Here is a 21,011-nt window from a genome sequence, read left to right on the forward strand (position 1 = left end):
CTGGGCTTCCCTGGTGGCGCAGTGGTTGAGAGTCCGCCTGCCGATGCAGGGGTCACGGGTTCGTGCCCTGGTCCGGGAAGATCCCACATGCCGCGGAGCAACTAAGCCCGTGAGCCATGGCCGCTAGGCCTGCGCGTCCGGAGCCTGTGCTCCGCGGCGGGAGAGGCCACAGCAGTGAGAGGCCCGCATACCGCAAAAAAAAAAAAAAAAAAAAAAAAAAAAAAAAAAAAAAAAAAAAAAAAAAAAAAAAGAATAAAGAAACTAAAAATAATTTTTCATTTTAGGTGATTATTTGTAGTCAGTGTTAACATTTTTTTTTTCAGTGTTAACATTTTGAAAGCATTTGGTTGAAAAACACAAATGTGATTTAGATCCTTCAATTAATTTGCTTAAACACTGGTGAACAAAAATGTTATGTGACAATTGCTTGCAGCTATTTACTAATTTGAGCATGTAAAACATATAATTGTTTCTGCCTCCCAGTCAGCACGTTACATTTTTAGTTAAAACTTATTTTCTTCTCGTGTCATATCTAATATTAGTTGTCTTCCTCTTCAAAACATGCTTTTAAAACAAAACTCTCAGAAACATATAAACTTTGCTACCAATGTTTTTTTCAGTCACCCCAACCTATAACTTTGATATTAAAATAAATTTTATTATTGCTTACATTTTTATTTTTACAGAATGACTTTAACCATTCATATCTGTATGTAGTTGAAATGTAACAATCAATTAATGTTCTTCAGTCGTTACACCAGTTGAAAGACAAAATTGACTCCTATGACTATTTGCTTTCCATTTCTTTTTCTGCTCAAATTTATTTAATTTAAATATCCTGTAAAAATGGCATCAAAGTAATGCTAAGCAATAAAATTTAAAGTGAAAAGAACAAAAACCACACAAGAAACTATCACATCGATTTAAGAGACTTATGGATTAGAACAGTTTAGGAGCAATTCTAGTGATACAGCTTTATATCATTTTATGTTAAAAATGTGTTTAATGAAGCCTATATCAGTATATCGAATTCCAGCATTGATTTTAGTGATTATTTTTGAGATGCATTCTCACCAAAAAAAAAAAAAAGCTGGGTTCCTAAATGTTTTTAAAAATTGTTGATTTCCAGTGATGATTTCAATCAACATTCTTGCCAGTGTCCAGCTAATTCTCCCATACATCTCTTGTAAGAAGAAAATGACACCACCTGTGCAAGCTGGTGACCTATGCACACTAATTTAAAACCACAAACATCAAAAAAATATACATTGAGGTCTATCCATAATTCCCCGGGATTTGTGTCATCGAATTGGAAGAACTTGACCATAAGCAATCACCATGCTTACCAAAATCCAGGACATTAGTAGAGGGTGCTACTACGGACGTGTTTTAAAAACAGTTCTCAGAAAGCAAGGAATTGCTAGTTTGCTTTCTTAGAATAAAGATTCTACCTCAGGTAAAACATCTCTACTATATATGAATGGGTGCCGATGACAACAGAATTCAAATCCAGATTAAATCTGCTTGTAGTATTTGACTAAAGTAGCTTTAAGACTTTCAGTTCTATTGCAAAATGTCTGAGAAGTCAGGAATTAAACAAAAGAGCTGCTAAATTTCATGAAATGTACTAATGAAATTGCTCTGTGAGCGTGAAGTTGAATTGTATGCTTTTGCTTATTTGGCTATAATTCCATGAATGATTTTCAAAAGAAAATCCAAATTAAAATTTACCATTGCAGTTAATAATAGAAGCTACTATTCACTCTAGAACTTCCATTAAAACATGTGATATTCCTCAAAAATCTTCTACCTTAGGGTAGATAAGGTTATGTTTTAGTTGTATAGGTACAAATTATTTCCTTATTAATTTAAAAAATAATTATTCCTTTGTTAGAATGAAGTTGTTCTTTTTTTTTAGCGGCATGTGTTAGCATCTACCTCCCCATTATACAAACTTTGCCATATTTTATCTGAAAATGCTAAGCCTGGTATTGTATAAGAAAAAGATAAAATAGACATATTGAGGTTAAATAAATGCCACAGATTGTTTCTTTTTGTAAACTCTATTTTAAATAATTCTTAGTAGACTATTGGTATAGCCTATGAAAAAAGGAATATTCTAATGTCCAATTCTTCAGGTTCGAACACTGAAAATTCATATTTAGGTGAGTTAATGGGCATTTTAGCTCCAACGTATTCATACACATACCAGAAGCAGGAATACAGTAAGAATGGTACTTATGTCTGCACAGAGGACTGTTGCTACATTAAGCACTCATGTTTCACCTCCCAGGTCCTTTCTTAGCCACTAGGAAAAATATGTGGCTTCAGGCAAGGTCACAAAGAATCCAGAATTGCCTGCAAGACCTTCTCATCCCACTATTTCTATTTTTTGATTTTCTGGAAGCGAACCCTCAAGTTTTGTCCATCTTTGGTTGTATACATCCTCTAAAAATTCTGACCACATAGTTTCCATTATGCTTCTGGTTCCTTTTTGCATTTTAGCACAAGCCAAGGCTTAAGATAAAAAACAAACTCTGTAATGGTACAATTTCAGGTCTTCAAAATAGATTCCAGGGAGATTTGGTGCTGGTGGTGTGGTATGCTAGAGCACTTATCTATTGTCTTTACTCCTAAGACTTTGTTTTACCACCACTTGAAAGTATTTAATTAAAACTAATACTCTTCCTTCTGCTCTGTAAAAAGTCAATTTTCAAAGAAGTTGAAAGCAGGGTCCTCCCCTACCCCCACTAATAGTATTGTTTATCTATAAGGCGTTGAACTTGGACAATACAGTTTAGGTGAACTAAATTCAGTTGAAATAACAAATTTACAAAAATGTCAATACATATAAGCACTTACGTAAATGCTGATTTTCTTTTTTTCTGATTTCAGCATTCCGAAAAAGTAAATTTACAAATATACTCAGAGTAACTGAATAGGCAATGAGGAATAAATATAATTAGTGATCTGATGAGGCACATTTCTTGGCATTTAGGAATGAAACTAGAAACAGTGCCTTAAACATCTATTATAATTATAATTAAGGAATGATGTAGAGTAATTTAAAAAATTAAAGTCTTTGTTCTCTAGCTTTGAATACACACACCAAATGTAGGTGTAGCCAAAAAAAATGTAGGTCTTTCAATTATTTCAGCATTTTCTATAAAAGTGATTCTTAACTAGATATTGTCATTACCTTAATTCTCCAGTTTGTGCTTGTGGAAGGGAATCTAAAAGAGGACCAAATCACCAATTTATTTTCTAGAGATATTCCCTCAAATAGAGTTCACGGATCAAAAAGAAACTAGTGTCTTTTGGGTGTTCACCATGAAACAGAAGGTACTAGAGAGAAGTTGTTAAATTTAACCACACATATAGAGAAGGAAACCTAATGGCTGAAAGGGGTCTCTTCTTCAGGGTTCCCACCTCTCGGACTCTGAAGAAGGATCTTTGGGGAAGACATGTCAATAGAAAACTACAGAGTGGAACAACAAAGCAACTTATAATGCAGCGAGAAAATAAAATGATGTGATGGGAAGGTCTGATCTGCTAATCTACGAATTAATGAGTCAAACACTGATCTCTCAACTTTAATGATCATCAAAAATCTTTGATAATACACATATACTGCAAGTCAAATGCATTTGGACATATTAATATAGTTTTAAAATATAGTTTTACGTATATTTGAAAAATAGAAAGATTCACATTAAAAATTTAAAGACCTTAATGTCAGTATATTTTATATGTTTTTATGTTATTTAAGTATAATGTAACTTTGAGGCCAAGAAGTAGGAAAGTTTTAAACAATGAGAAATCATTATAATCTATAAGGCCATTCATATGTAATGAAGAATTTAGGATTTTAGGGAAAAAAGTCTAAGAATGGTGTAGGTACTAATACAGAACAACAATTTACATAGCAGTGATAACAATGGCATTTTCATTTATTGCTTTTCTTTTTAATCTGAACAACAGGCAATGTTCTATTTCAATGGGCAAATTTAATTTTTAAAAATTAACCTTCTATGGAAGGTGATGGTCTTCTATTTTAAAAGTGCAGGTCTTGTGAAGAACAAGAATTTCTTCTATGATACGTTTAAAGAGTATAGCCTGACTGAAATGGAAGAAAATGTCTTACTTCCTTGTCTTTATCAATCAGAATAATATTTTTATAACTTCCTAGATACCTCTGGTTCTTAATGAATGTAATTTACTGACATCCAGAGTAATGTTTTGGAGTGATGTTTCACATTGAAGAAAAATGCAGAAATTCTAATGCATCAATTTCCCTATTTTTGCCTCTGTACGTGGTAGAAAAGAGAAAAATGATCTGTCAGGAAGAATGTAATAGATACATTTTAATTACTATCTAAAAGTTCCTTTACCTACTGTTTATAAACAACTATTTTTATCTCATGACCTGTTTTAAAAAAATTCTATAAACTATCATCTAGTTTCCTCAAGAATTATATGCGGGTAAAACTTTTAAATAGAAGATTGTATCACAAAGTGAAACCTCTCACTTTCATTTCTATCCACATTTTGGCTTCAAAGAACTTGTGGTTTTTTGGAATTATGCTTTAAATGTTTACAAATTAAGGCAGAGTTCTTTATCATTTGGGTTTTAATTATAGTAACTTTGAGATTACATCACAATTAAGCCTATTAGGATAAGCTGTGAAGAGATCATTTCATGAACAAATTTTCAAAAGCATACAAGATTTATCCATATGCTGCTGAGATGAGGCACAATAAAGAAGCATTACTGAGATAATCTATGGCTAAAATGATGGTGTATGACTTATGATTAAGCTTCATTACCTGCAGAGCAAGGGGCTTCCATCTCATATTTTTCAGTAAAGCTGGTGCTGAGGTAAGCATGCTCTGAGGTCGCTTTTTCAAAGTTAAGATAACACCACTCGGGTCCTCTCGTAGTGCATTCACCAAATTTTTCAACTGCCACCCCACCTGGTAACCAGCAAAATCATTACAATAAAATTGAGGTACAGTATTCAAAGATTTAATGTTCTCCCCCTTTAATAAGATTAGTAAGAAAAAAAAGAGAAAATCACATAATTGGTGTACCATCCTATCAATTTTCAGGAGATATAAACTCAAGAAAGAAATTTTACTTTTGAGTTGATTAACCATGTTATTGCATTTAGAGTCCATATCATTATGAGATAACATAATGGACATTTACCAGTCAAAGCAGAGACTAAAATGGTATCCTACCAATGGAGTAATTTAGAATTTAAAGAAATTATGTCATCATTAATGCTGCACAAGGTCTAGATCCAAGCTTTGTTCACAAGTACAATTTAAAAAACTGCATGCCTGAAACAAGGATTTGGCAATGTCCTGAGCTTAAGAACTACACCACATGCTTTCTCATCACCATCTTTTAGAGATAAGTGTCCCTAAGTTAGACTGACATTATACTACCAGTAGCTGGTAGTGACACACCAAGGAAACATTCTGAGTGGGGAAGACAGCATCAATAAAATAAACCTTTAACCACGATATAAAGATAGATTAAGAAACGACAAGGTAATGCTACTCTAATGCAGCAGCTATTGGAAATGTGTTCCAAAAGACCCTATAAACTTAAAATATAATGTGCTAAATTTAATGAAGCCATTCTATTTGAATATCACCTCAAAACATATTGTATAATTAAACAGAAATACTTGATAAATGTCCTGAAACCTGGCTCTACTGTTATCCATGTTAAATTACTTATCATCCTTTTAAATTTTTGAACGCAGAATAATTTTTGTTACTTCGCTTTTAAGACATGCTGGTTATGCAGTTATCTGAAATCCTAGAAGTATGCTTTAAAGAAACACATAAAAATATCTATTATTCCAAGGTTTAAAAAATACACTTCACATTTAAAAGAGAGAATAACCTTTTATTCCAACACTAATGGATTAGAATTTTCCAGGGTGTTTTATATAAATACATTGGGTCAAAATTTATCCTGGATTGCAAGCAGGACTTAGCAAATGGTCTGAACAGTGATCTAGTTTCTTCCTAGGTACCTAAATGAAAGGGAATGGGTGCCTTTGCCTATTATTCATGTTTTTGCCTGGAAAATAATGCTCAAACTGTAAAGAATGAGCACTTCCATCAAAAGCAGCACAGAACCCAGAGACTATGATGCAGAGGTACTCTGGACTACAGCCACTGTAGGATAATGGGAGACTTTAGTTTATATGAGTGACCATTCATGTAAACTATAACCTCTACTATAGCTGAATTGAGTGATGGTGAAGAGAAAGAGTTAGGACAAAAAAGAAGCAAGACTTTATAATACTTAAAACCTCAGGGGTCTCAGATATGAATCAAAATGATCATTATGATACTTGCCTACCACGAATAAGAGGCTGCCAGTTTTTTGAAAAATCACATTAATGTGGATCAGCTACAGTAATGGAACTGGTCAAATGTCTCCCATTCTATGTAAGTGGAGATTATTATGTCCCCAAAGGTACATGACTTTGATTCTGATTCTTCTGATAGCTAAGTAGTGTCCCTACAGCCATTTCTAAGAGCCAAGAGTCAAAGCAAAGGTAGTTCACATCCAAGTATTCATTTTGCTCGCCAAAAAATATGCGAGCAGATTTCTGAGTTCCAGGTTTGGAGGGAGAAAACATACTGTTTATACAAAGAGTATAACCACTTTTTATCATTTACTTTATTTATTCAAATAATTGCTAACTATACTAAAGCAGTCAATATGATGACTGTACCCTTCTTTTAGCCCTTCTACTCTTGACAACGAATTACACATTGATTTCTACCCACCAATTTCTTTCCATTTTCTTGTATGACATAATCATTGTGACTAGTTGAAAATTTTAGGGCTAGATGGTGTTTTCTAGTGTAACGTGCGGTGTAATTTGATTCATCCTGCTTTTTCACAGTTTCTCTATGCTCTTTTTGAATACACAATTCCAAAAACCAGAATTGTTTCTCCATGAGAAAGTGAAATTGTTTTTTGAAGAGAAAGTAATAATTTGGTTACTCTTAAATTTTATAGCTGAATGTTACTTAATGGCAGAAAATTATATAACTTTACTACTTTTTAATCAGCCTTCCCACACTCACTAACATAAGATTAGCAATGTCTTTAAAAAAGTGACCCATATGAAGTATTTATCTTTGACTCCCAAATTCTACTTTCACTGCCAAAAGAAAATGATTGGATAAGAGCACAGAGATAAATGTGCAACATGTGTGTTGCAGTACTGTTTAAACCAATGAAAAACTGTACATTATATAAATGCCCATTAGCATGGGGTATAAAAATTGTGTAGAAAAAAGTTTAAAAATAGCTAATGTACTTCAATTCTACTTTTGTAAAAAATTTTATATAAATATAGAAAACACAGAAAGCTATACAACACCATTAACAATGGTTACATTAAAGGGGAGTACAGACTACAATATATATTCTTCTTTATTTTATTTCCTGAACTTTTGGCAATAAACATGTTATTTTTATAAACAATAAAATCAATAAAATAAATGGACCTAGTGTATGAATAGTAATATTCCAGTTAGAAAATCATGAATTTTATGAAGTATCTAGGTAGGACTGTTTGTTATGGATGGAAAATTCCCACAAAAAAGAACAGAACCAGAAAGATAACACTATTTAAAACAGTAAAAGGTGGTGAGGGGGAAATGACATCTGCTCTGTGCATTATACTTTTATATAATTATCAAAAGAAAAACAAAATTATTATTCAACTGTGCACAATAAGTCAAGAACTACATTATCTGTTGTTTTTTTTATTCAATGAATGATTTCAGTAGATACCTCACTTAAGTGTTAACTCAGGTTCATGTGGAAATTATTGAATAGGAATGAATCTGGCTGAGTAATCCGAGCCTATGTCTAACATTTTCCTTAATAACAGGTAGGTTTTAGCTATATCAGTCTCATCCCAGTACTTGTATACATATAAACAGAAACCAGACAACATGCCTCTCATGCGAATAATCCTTTTTTCCTTAGTCCTTTCTCAAGCTGCCTGACTTGGATCATTTCTTCATTACTTTCTATCTTTTCTACTGCATATTATTCTTAACAACTGTCCCCATTTATTGGGTTGTACCACGTTCTATTCAAGGGCAAACATGGCATGGTCTTAGAGATCCAGGAAAAATAATTCTCAGCTCTGGTTCTGTGATACCTTCACATATCTTCGAACATATAATTAAGTGTAATGAATTATTGAAATAAATTTATTTCTCTTTAACTGTTATTGAGATATTTATGGTTGACAGATTATAGGGGGACATGAGTAGATGGTATGATGAAACGAGGCAAGTACACGGGTTACAACTTCAAGAAATTTGGGAGCCCCGTGTTCGGAGCTAAATGTAACGGTACATACACGTCAAAATAGGTTAAAATATATCAATGCATGTTAACCATTTTCAAGATTAGTTTTCCATTTCCTCATTTGAGTTTCTGGCTATGATTTTAAAGTATTAAGTGTGATAGACCTGAATTAAAAGCCATGTGAAGATACAACAGTAATATGAAAAATGACTGTAAAGTATTCTTTACATTGGGTGCAATGAAAGTCTTCCTGTACAAGGAGATACAGGGAGCTTTGAAAGAAGGAAGAAGGGAGCCTAATGGGATCCTAACATAGGAAGGAATTAAATAAGGTACAAAACTTTAAGAGATAATGGGTTTGGGATACATATGAAGAAAAACATTTTAATAATCAAAGACATCCAGAAAGGAATTGGCTGACTTGTGAAAAAGTGAACTCAACACCAAAAGAGACATTTAAATATTCTTGCACAGGCTAAAGGATTAGATTAGACTTCCAAAATCACAATACATTACAACTCTAATACGCAGAATGGGTAGGAAATTGCAAATAGACGACAACAGATGAGCTTTAGTAAAAGGATGTGGTCCTGGTACATCTCTGATTACTTGTCCTCCATCTTTTCTTCCTCCTTACAACCAATAAATGCAGGTATTTCCTCTAGGCTAAGTGTTCTACCCCTAATATTTCATGCTGTCTTCTTACAATAATTTCTTCTCTTCCCAGAGCTTCCACTAACAACTTGCTGCATGAATCCCAAATCTTTCTAACCATCCCTGCTCCCTATCAAGAACTCGTGACATATTTCCAACAGTTCAGTTCATCCATACTAATAGCTACTGAATAATCAAGCACCAGTAATTCACTATGCTAGATTCTTCCGATCTGTATTACATTCCTTTTACTTATATTTTCATTCTTAGGACAGCCCTAGGAAGTAAACTATTAAACCCATTTTACATGTGAAGAAACTGAAGCAAAAAGAGATTAAGTTTTCTTGGCCAAGATTACAAACATTGTAGTAGTGGTAGTTCAAATGAATGCAACACTTTAAAAACCAAACTTAGCTCCCTGTTCTCATTCAACAGCAATAACAAAAAGTCCCCTATCATCCTCTCAAGTTTTGAGTATGGAGTCACCTTTGACAGTTCCCCCTCTTTTTAATCCACATGTATCCTAAAGAATAGATTCTAGCAATTAATACTTCCTCTCACTGCCTCACTTCTGGCTTGGATACCCGACTGTTAGACTTAAAACAGAGTCCCAACGGCTCTTTCTACTCTGATCTTTTGCAGCTCCAAAATACTGCTACAGTATAGAAGTGTTCTTCCCCTCAAAACCTTTGAAAAGCTCTCCAAAGGCCTAACTAAACAATCAGTTCCTCAAATAGGTCCTTTGCCAATATGGCCATAGCTGTCTCATATTATTTTTCTTTAATGTGGTTCTTAAACTTCAGAATGTGTTAGAATCTCCTGGAAACCCCAGAGTTTTTGATCCAGTAGGTCTGAGGTGGGGCCCTAGAATTTACATTTTTTTTTCACAAGTTCCCAAATGATGCTGATGCTACAGGTCTGGGAACCACATTTTAAGAACAGCTGTACAAGACAATGACTGTCTTGAAGGCAGTGACTTGCTCATGTCTAGAATATTTTAATATGTTTTTAAGATTAGATATTATAACTTATAGAATCACTAAGTATTTATTGTGTGCCTTCTATGTATTATGGATACAATGGTACTTGCAGTGCAACCTGTGACTCATTAAAAAGCATAATGAACAGGCAAGAGATGAGCAGGTCAATGAACATTTACAATAAATTAAGATAAGTGCGTCAATAGAATGGATACAGGGTGAAATGGGAGCCTCCCAAAGGGGCATCTAACCCATTCTTGAGGGTTCAGGGAAGGTTTCCTATTAGTCTAAGCTGAATTTCTTAGGAATTGGATACGTGAAGGTGATGTGGAGATTGAGGGAGTGAAGGAAGCCGTGAGACAAGGTAAAACCAGTTTGAGCAACTTTCGGTAGCTCAGTATGGGTGGAAGAGTTGGTGAAGTTAGCATCATGTTCCCCTCGAACACTGTGCTTTTCTCCTCAGCTATATCCTTGCAAAAGCGTTCTTCCTTCTACTTGCAATTTTTCTCCCACCTACAAAATCTTATGTATCCATAATGGCACTTATTAAATGCAGCACCATCATAAAGCCTCTTACAGCTAGAACCTTATTTTCCTCATGTGATCTCATGATACACTGTTTGTATCTCTCCAGTGGCATTTTTTTCATGCACTGCCTCTTATTAAAGTTATATATTTTTCCTCACCCCCCCCTTCATCTACCCTCACAAAACTTTTTGAGGGTTTTTTTTTTTTAAGGATAAAAACTGAGTCTTATTTGACTGGATATACCTGCAATCAATACCTTACAAATGGCAGAGACTTAATCAGTATTTGTTGATAACTCAACTAGTGAAACGATATGGTGACATGAAAATGTAAATGTTTCAGAAACAAAAAAGTGCCTTAAAACTCCAAAGGGAGTTTACTTTTGTATGTAAAACCAAGATGTAGTTTTAAATTTTTCTGTAAATGTAATATACTTGATACTAAAGCTATAATAGACATTGTTTCCCTCAAATTACCAAATAAACTTTCTTATAAATGAATATTTGAAAAAAAACCAGTATTTATATACTGGATACTTAAGACCTAAAGTCACAGTGATTTATGACAAGGAATATAACGGTGGATATAGTTGCTATTTGTCATAGAAAGATTCTGCTTTATTATTATATAAACACTGTTGGGAAAGTTTTCTTCTAGAAAAATATTTTGTAGTGGTTGTACATAGTCCAAGTTTCTCTTTCTCAATATTTTAATAGAATATTTCATTCACATTAAGCTCATGGATTGGAATGAACCTTTAAAAACCCACTTATACATCTTACACAAAATATGCCTTATTATTAAAGATAATCTGCTTTTCACATATGCTGAACTACTAATATAACCTTCCTGATTGTCCAGGTAGCAAAAGTCAGTGTCCCTAAGCAATGGCAAGTCTTACTAGTTAAATGTAATCCCCAACTTGGACACTGAAATGCATTTTATATACAACACAAACAGGATTAAAACTGTCCAAGACAAACAGGATTAAAATTGTCCAAGAAAGTTTTTAAGGTATCCCAAGAGTTAAAAGCCAGAGGCTCTGCTTTCTTGTAGATGGGGCTTGTAATTGCTTTGATCAGGCTGAAGAGGATACCAGGGGTTCTTGGGTTAACACAACATAAGTGGGCAGGCCCTTGGATAATGGGTTGCCCAGATTAGATGCACAAAAGACTTCGGGGTTGGTGCTGAAGAGGTGACACTCTTCCTTTCCTCTTTGTACATAGAGGGAAGAAGTTGTCTCTGACCCCTTTAGGACTTTGTCTAGCCTATCTGATTTCGAAACAATAGCTGGTGAATTATTTGACCAACATATGAAAAGAATCTCTACTCTATGGTCCCAAGTAGGCAAAGTTAAAAAATAAACATAAAGGTAAGAATGTAAGCCTATCAAATTAGACCTTCTTTACCTTTGTCACAACTGTATTTGGAGTTACAAGAAAACATCTCTACACATACAAGCAGGAAGATAGGACATTCTTAAAAGATTTTCAAAGTTATTATCCTTCAGAAGACAAAGTAACAGATTCATTCATTAACAATTACACACGCTCCTGTGTATACACTGGCTCTTACTAACAGTTTGTAATGTATAAATGATACCTCTTCATAAAGGAAATTTCAGAGACGTGAAGTGTGCCTATATGAATGTCTGATGATATGTCGCACTATACCCAAACGTTCTTCTGCTCTTTTTAAAAGCACTGAAGAGACTTAATTCCATATACAACCCATCACCCTGAGGCTAATGACACTGTTTTTGCCAAATTTTTTGGTGCTGAGATATTTATTATAGTGCTCTGTTCCCCTGCATTACTAAAACATTTAAAAACATTTCCGAAGTAATGAATTTTGATACACAATATCTTTCAAGATCCTAGAACTACTAAATTTGAGTACCAATCTACAAACTTCACCTTCACCTGAATTTATTTTTTTCACATAATACTGATGATAAAGTCTTACAGTATTAAACTATAGTATATTTGGAGATATCCTAATTTTGCTCTTCCACAATCGTTCATTTACTGAATAGAAAGAAACACAGAATTACCTACGGTTCAAATATAAAGAAATATAAGCTGAAAGGTATGCATTTGGTTAAGTAACTAAATGCAAAAAAAAAGTGACCTTAAATTCCAACATGGAGTAATTTAAATAGGTAATTCAGAGTATTCAGAAATGACCCAAGGTCATAAAACCTTAATACTGATATTTTTACAAACATGATTAGAAGAGATAATCTTGGGACAACATCAAAGGAACAAACATTTGAAAAGAAGGAATATGGGAATTAAAAAGTTTTATTTTCATTAGAGGGAAAAACTCCACAATTTTATGTCTTTATTCACTGAGCCAATCTTCACCTCACAGTCTCCTTAACTTTAAAAGGCACTTATCCAGTGAAATAAGACTGCATACATCAAAGCATTTGTTTTTTTATGTGGCTATTTACTGTAAAAGTTGAACCGTGTTAAGCTGCTTACAATTTGAATTTACACATATGTTCTGGTAGTTAATATTTTCATGTGCATTTCACAGACAGTCACATATATAATGTGTGTGTGTGTGTGTGTGTATGTGTGTGTTATATTTAAAGAGAAAGCATAGAGAACACAGTTTCTCACTTCTGAAGATGGACAGGGAGTCCAAGAGAGAAAGCCAACTTGGCGACTACAAGAAGCTAGTACTTTGTTTCTCACCTATTGTACAACCACCTTCCTGGAGTCTTTCTCTGCAACCAAGAAGTTCTGAGGGTTAAATCAGAATTTCTTAATTGGCTCATGAGGAAGCTCATGGGAGGAAGAAAATAATAATCATAATTTTTTCCGTTAAGTTCTACAAATCACCCACAATGTTTTCACCAAAGGTGATACATTTCCATATCCTAGTACTTGCATTATCTCCTGTTACTTAACTAACTGCAGCCTTTGTATCGCTGGTATCTCTGCTTCTGTGGCAAGCTGATTTAAAAACTATGGGTATACTTTAGCATCTTGAACCTACTGCTCTCTCCCCCTTCTTCCAGCTCAATACACTATTTGGTAATATTTTGGCCTCTGAAGGCCAAAAGTTTATTTTGGGGGCTTCATGGTTTCCATTCGTATATGCTATAGAAAACTAAATTGAAGCCCATTTTATTTTTATTTCATTATCATTCATGGTATTCTTTAACTTCTCCAAAACATAAAATTGAGTGAGTCTGAGAGACTCTGCTAGGGAGACGTGGAGAAGGAAGACAATCACATCACAGTGAAAGACTGTGGGGATGCATCGTTGGTCATATCACAGAACCTCATTCCCCCCCAAATCAGTAAGCTATTTAAAAGAACCACAATAATACAGGTTTTTCAATAAAATTTTTATAAAGATATTTGCATAGGTTAAATTTTAACACCATTTTGTACTTGCATATATATGGAAATTATTACATTTCAGCCATTCCTTCCTATGTTTCATTTCTGTTCTTCTTGCAAAGACATTGGAAATATGTGTATTTTAAAATAAAGAGTCTTAGTCACCAAAGCTAAGGGATGAAACAAAGCATTGTTATCTAAAAATCTATAGATTCTATTTATAAGAATTCTGAGAAAGAATAACAAAAAGTCTATACCTATGAAAAAATTCAGCTTAATTTTAATTTAGGAATCCAAACGAAAAACATAATTAAAAAGAACCAAAGCCCTAGTATTCAAAAAGTAACATGTTTAAAAATCTACAGTTTTTCTATGAATAATTTTTATAATGTCATTTACTGGTAGACATTTAACAGATATGTGTATTTGAAAATACTAGCAAATATTGCAATAGATGACTATATTTAACAAAACAAAACCAAAGAATGTGTATATATGCATTTATATAGCTAAATAAACAGCATTCTACATCTTTATTAATAAAAAGTTTTAGTTTAAGAACTTCCATAATGGTTATAAATACTTTCACTGTAGAAGTTATCTTTAGAAATCATTTTATCAGAAATGCAACGACTCAGACAAAAAAGGTAACTCAGTGTCAGCTCTAAATGGGACCACAGTGAACTCTCTCTGCCATCTGTCTCAATTTTAAATTCCCCTTATTGCCCAGTATTAGAGTAATAAGATGAGAGGGAATGTGAAAGTGATCAGTGGTTACATTACCTAAAATTTCAGCCACCAAGCTGATCAGAATATTAATTTAGTGGATGAAACCTATATTTAAATCCTAGGGCTAAATAACCTGAAAAGAATGTGAGACTTTTATAATTATCTCTTGAATTTCCTATTTTATGATGTTCTAATGTGTTTCCCTTTCATGCAATAATTTTTTATCTTCATTAGGCAGTTAACTGTTATCTACTAATTGCCCACCCCTACTACAGACGTAAAGTAAATCAGGGAATTGTGACTGGCCAACTTTTGCCTTTCTTATAGATGTAGGAAAAGGGATATAGTTATTGACACTGATTTGCAAATGAGTTGCACACTTAATAAGCCAGAGTAGGTAAGAACATCAGCCAACAGATACATTTGAAACATACAAAATAATCACTTAATATGGAAACCTTCTAAAATTCCATGTAAAATAACTAAACCATATTAACTATATGTTGACACTGAAAGATGTTTCTAATGATAAAAATAAATTAGCGTTAATCATGTTTAAAACCAATTAGTCTTTTCCTGGTGAAGCTAGTAAGAACTGCATAAATAAGAAAGAAATCAGGATACAGAGATCTGCAGAAAAAATAAATTGGTTCACAGGAAGTTACCAATATTAAGGTATCATACAACTTAACTCTTTTATTTTAAGACTTAAGATAATTTTAGTTTGATAACAGAAAAATAATAAAATATTATATTGGATAATAAAGTAATGAATTGATTTCTCTAGGGAAAATAAAATATATAACTTATATCAATATGTGGCAATTCAAAACCAGTTTCCACACATCTCATCAAATCCACGATACTCAAGGTAAAATAAAAGAAAAAAAATCTACCACCATCTCATAAATGACATATTATATAATGTAGAACCTGAAATAAAATATTACTATGAGTAACTGAAAACTATGATGCATTATTTCTTTCAATTTTTGCTAAGTGTCTCTTCATGATATTTTTCCCTTCCAAAAGAGAACAATTTACGTGCAATTTCTTAGAATCCTAACGGAGTTATTTTAGGGTATTATCATAACCATTTATTAAGCAATATGTTAAACACCATGCTAACATATTTAATCTCTGTATTCCAGCAACATCTTGTGTTTACAGGAATAAGAAAGGAGGTGCACCGCAAATACTGCCACTTGAGGTCTCAGTTTTCAATATTTTGGTTATAAGGAATTATAAGATAAATACTTTCTCTTTTGAGAAAGGAGAACAGAAGAAAATAGGCAAGAACTTTAAAAAAACCTGAAAGAGGTGAAGAATGGAGGAGAAATAGTCAAGTGAGAAGAGATGAGGATGTTAAAGGAAAGGAGAAGAAAACTGAATTAGAAGAAAAACCTAAAAAAATAAAGACAACAATTAAACAAACTAAAAAAGAGAGAGAAAAAGCACATCAGTGTTAGGCAATACTGTGGTACTGATTGCACTCAATGAGCCACTCCTTCCTTCCTGCTGAAGTCCAGGGGCAGGGCGGTAGGGTGAGAGGGAGGGAAAAGGAGGGAGAGCTGGGTTTTAATAGGTCACCACACTCTCCATCCATTCTGATTATGTTGGTTTCCCTTTCAAACAATACTTGCCTGTTGCTCTAGGGTTGAAGGAACAAGAGGGTGAAAAAAGAGTAAAAAATGAGAGACTAGAGTGAGAATAAGAGAGAATAAGGGAGACACCATTGAGAGTTACATAAATGAAGTTACAATGACCTTTCGAGATAACTCAATAGTCCTTTAACTTGTTCCCTTCTCCCCACTCCCTCTGCCATCACCTGCACTCTTGTTCAGCAACGTTTACCATGTGGGGGCAACAAAACACACTAGTTTACAGTGTTCATCTTCCATCTCTCACTGATCAATGCCTAACACCCTATTTGTTGTAGTCTATATTCTTCTTGACTATCCCAACCCAGTTATTTCCCAGTAGGATTTATAGCCCCATCTATCGAACCATTTCTTGCCATAATGTAGTCACCAGGTTCCAGAAGACCTTCCAAAATAATAGTGAATATGTTTTAGTATATACACAAAATAAAAGGAAAATTTTCCAAATGCTGGATTCAACCATCACATACCCCACTCTTTGCAACTGATATTCCTAAGAAGAAAATATCTGTTTTTAGTATGGATAGAATCTTTATAACACTTACACACCAAAAACAGCATTGACATGAAATTTTAACAGATTCATTAGGAATATGCCCAGATAGATTTAATAACTATAAGTAGTCTCATCAGCTTAAAAAAAAATGTTAAAAGTGCATCATGAGGGCAGAGTTGTTGTTTCAAACTATGCCGAGGTATCTCCCAGAGAGGAATGTAGTGGCAGATGAAGTGGAAAAAATCTTGGGAGATTCCAGCAGCCTTTGAGGAGTTGGATCTTCACTGGCAGGGAAGACATGCAATAGGACTCATCTGCTTTGCTTGGATGTTCATGATTTTTTCTTCTTCCTACCTGGCAGCCACAGTTTCTCAGCCACAGAAGTATGTTGATTAGAAAAGCTTAAAAGCCACTTATAATAAAGAATATAGCAACGTGAAAAAGGACATAAAACTTCCAGTTTCATTTCAAATAAGAAAAAGTACTTTTTTAAAAAAAGAGCAAACTAGAAACACACAAACACACACATCTACTTGGACATCTTGAAGATATACCATACTAGCAATTTCAAAAAATAGTATTTGAATTCATCTGTGATTATTTAACTTTCTCAGACTCTTAGGGAAAAATTGCACATTGCTTTTCTAGGTATTTTATAATAAGAAACGTTATCAAATTTTATATTGTACATTACTACCTGTAGCAGTAGGAAATTTTAGAATTACAGAAAACTACTAACTGGGCTAATAACATTCAAAATATAAAATTGAACATTACTCTTTTCATTATTGAATCTAAATTGGTATAGAATAATATTGGCAAAATCTCTCTATTTTGGTCAGTTAATTACTGGATTAAAACATCATTAAATATGTACTTCAAATGTATTAGGCCATACTTTAATGTAATTATTATATCATAACCAACCCCTAATGTCCCTGGTTATGAATGCAGGGACAGAAGGGGTAATTGCAGATTGCAAATAACTTACACTTGTTTCAACTAATTTAACAACCTATCAAACCTTTCGTAGTAATAAAACTCAGATAATGTCCATTTCCCCACCTCTGTATATTGTCTGGTAAGAAGTTAAAAGCACTGCACAGACCACAATGCAGGCAATAGCAAGAAAGAGAGGACACAGTAGGGTGCATTTAATGAAAGGTACCATTCTTACACAACTATGTCTCTACTTGAACACAAAGAAGACAATCTGGTAATTGATCACATTATTAAGGAAGGCTACTTTCATGGAATTCAACATAATTTCCTGACAGAGAATGTCTCTATTACCATCCAAAATCAATTTGTAGGTTGTAGTAGTAGTCTGTCAAGGAACTGGGCTCCAATTGGCCCAACTGTTGTAGTAGGTAAAAGGGAGGAAGGGAGGTTGGAAAGTTAGTTTCTGTTGAATTCCTAATGTGTGCCTGGCATTGTGTTTTACATATCTTGTCTATCTGAAGGAAAGGAGTGAGTGAAGAAGTGGCAGTCAAGTTAAATTTCAACCCCATTTCTAATTTCAGTTCAGCTGAACCATTCCCCCAGTTATGTAAATTCTCACTTCCTCTCTTCTTCTCTACCCTTGGCTCCATGTAATCTCTCCCTGAATCCTGGGGTTTACTTACAGGATTATTAGAATTCCTCCCCTTTGGTTTGATAATTTTATAATTTGACTTTGGGGAGGGAGTATAATAAAACTGAAGTAAGAGCATGGGCCTTGTAGTCAGTGAGCTTTGAGCTGTGGGTGGGTTAAATAATCATTCATCTCCACTTACACCTTCTTCACAGGATTATTGTGAGGAGTAAATGACATAAAATATGTAAACTACTTAACATGATGCTTGGCACACTGTAAGAACACAGTAAGTGTTGGCTATGGTTATTATTATTAAGAAGATAAAGTTAAATAGTTACCATGACTCACTTAAAACTGTAAGTCAGTTTCAGAGCAAAAACTGAAAGCAAGTTCCCCCAACCATCATTCTGTGTAGTTTTTAATATTTTAGAATATTCCTGTGATACAAAGATGTGTTGACACATTCTCACAGTATATAAATATCACCAATCCACAGAGATTTTATTACTTCACTTGAAGTCTTTTAAAGACTTTCATATACAATAGACATGAGAATCTTTGCTCCACAAAGAGTATCATTTTAACAATTTTATTTTTCATTAGAGACTAATCTCTATCCTCTTAGAATTGACCAACTGGAAATAGGCCCAACTATCCAACAAGTGTCATATTTGTTAAGGTCACATTGTAGAAATGGAGGCGGCATGAACATTAGAGGAGAAGCAGCTGCTTTACCCCACTGCCCCAAATCCTCATCCTAGGGGACAAGAAACTTTACTCAAGACAATCACTTTGTAGAGTTTCTAGTAATGAGAACTTATCATCAAAACTGTCAAAGTGTAGATAGGCTCTGTTGATTACCAATATTCGCTATTAATTAGTATTAACTAACAATAATTAGTATTAACTTTACACCCACACATTTAATTTTTCAAACTTTCATTAACTTTTATTCACTTAGACAATGAACTCATTGAAGAAACATCATAACTTTAATTATCAGTGTTCAGGAGCCTCTCCAAAATATCACAAACTTCTCAGTTTATCCAAAACCAAAATCGAAATAGCGTCTGCCTTAATATCAGGATCACTGAGAAAGATCAGACTTTTCACATGAGTCTTCTTACCCCCAAAATACAGCCTTTCTTCTATGACTAGAACATGCAAAACCAAATTTAGTTAAAAGGTACAACAGGAAATAATTACTCACTCTGAACAGTTAGTGAGCCATAAGTAGAATATTTACCAGGAAAAAAACCACTTTCTTTTAAAGTGAGGATTATTAATCAATAATCAGATTATTTTAATTTTAACTTCATTTTAAACAAAACTTTATACTTTATTTTGGCAGAGATAGATCAACTGAGACAGAAAACAGTCCAAAATGAAAATCAGATGATATTCCTTTTCTAAATCTAAGATTAAGAAAAACTGCCCTTGAAAATCTACCATAGGCACAGAATGCCACTGTCATTCTTAGCTAGAAAGGGAGTCGTGAGGTTCACAGAGCAAAAAAATTTTATGAACTTATTTAGTTAAGTGCAATAGTTTTAAAACTTAAACTAGAGTCCTCTTTTGGGAAATGAAAAGCCAATTCAGCTATTCCAATTTAAAATTTAAAAACTGACATTAAAATAAACCAATCTGCCAGACACTTTAATGAACAAATCAATGTTAAAGGAGATGAATGAACGTATGCTGTTACAAAACATATCTACTAGGTAATTTGATAATTTATAAAATGAAACTTAAAAGTTATATCAAGAAAAGGTTGAATTTGTATGCACTGTCACTTTAATTTCTATTCCAAAATGATCACCCCAGTTCATAGGGTAATATTATCCTGCACCTGTCCATATAGAAATGTACATCTACACTCAGCCACCACCAATATTTCCTCATGTTCATTTAAAACTATGCCTTACATTTCTTCAGATAATTGAGAAAAATAGTCAGTTATTTTTTAAAAGGCTATTCAATTATTTTGTACACAAACAGGCCTTTCATTCCACTGGTATTCTTTCAAAGCTTTAGGCAATCTTTATATTAGCTCCTCCCACTGACTTGTAAGGTAATTATACATACCACAGTCTGATGATTAACTTGAATCACTTCATCACCAGCATGGATTTTCTTGCACCGATCTGCAGGTGACTAAATTTAACATAAAGGAAATGATAAAGAGCATAAATTTTATCAGTCATTTCTTCTCTATGGAAACACTACACTAAGTTCACCCTTTTAAATTAGATCAAGAGTTAATTATAATCTTCAAGAAAATAAACTAGCAAAAATAGTTACTAATATTTGATATACCATTTGTATTCTACATATAACTAATGACAGAAAGCAGGAATATAAAACAATATACAGGTATTTATGTTGTGAAAGACCAATATGTTTCTGACAGCATTAATGGAAAATGATAACTGCACGCTTTAAACAGACAACCCTTTGAGGCTCTATTGGGCAAATGGTTCAAAAATATATATGTCAAAACTTTATTTTTTAAACGTTGATCTTTTTCATTTAATACAAATAATTCACACTAACGTCAGCAAACAAATATTTTCAAGTACATGCTTATGATCAGCATCAAAGCTTTGTCAACTAATGATGACATTGCTAATTTATTTCATCATTAATACCATCAATCCTGAATAAATGAG

General features: G+C 33.5%; 1 protein-coding gene across 14 annotated transcripts in view; it reads right to left on the reverse strand.

Annotated features, from left to right (window-relative positions):
• The window catches only part of CNKSR2 (connector enhancer of kinase suppressor of Ras 2), a 258,376-nt gene that overhangs the window by 113,927 nt on the left and 123,438 nt on the right, over positions 1–21,011 (reverse strand). For 7 of the 14 annotated variants that reach the window (XM_059051140.2, XM_059051141.2, XM_067023639.1 and 4 more), the window contains 2 exons: positions 20,428–20,496; positions 4,828–4,974 (listed from right to left, as the gene is read on the reverse strand). In XM_059051140.2, the coding sequence (XP_058907123.1) occupies positions 4,828–4,974; positions 20,428–20,496 (216 nt within the window). The remainder of the gene's footprint in view (positions 1–4,827; positions 4,975–20,427; positions 20,497–21,011) is intronic. The other 7 variants (XM_059051142.2, XM_059051143.2, XM_067023642.1 and 4 more) reach the window with 1 other exon arrangement.

The sequence above is a fragment of the Kogia breviceps genome, chromosome X (genome assembly GCF_026419965.1).
Source record: "Kogia breviceps isolate mKogBre1 chromosome X, mKogBre1 haplotype 1, whole genome shotgun sequence".
Classification (NCBI taxonomy): domain Eukaryota; kingdom Metazoa; phylum Chordata; class Mammalia; order Artiodactyla; family Physeteridae; genus Kogia; species Kogia breviceps.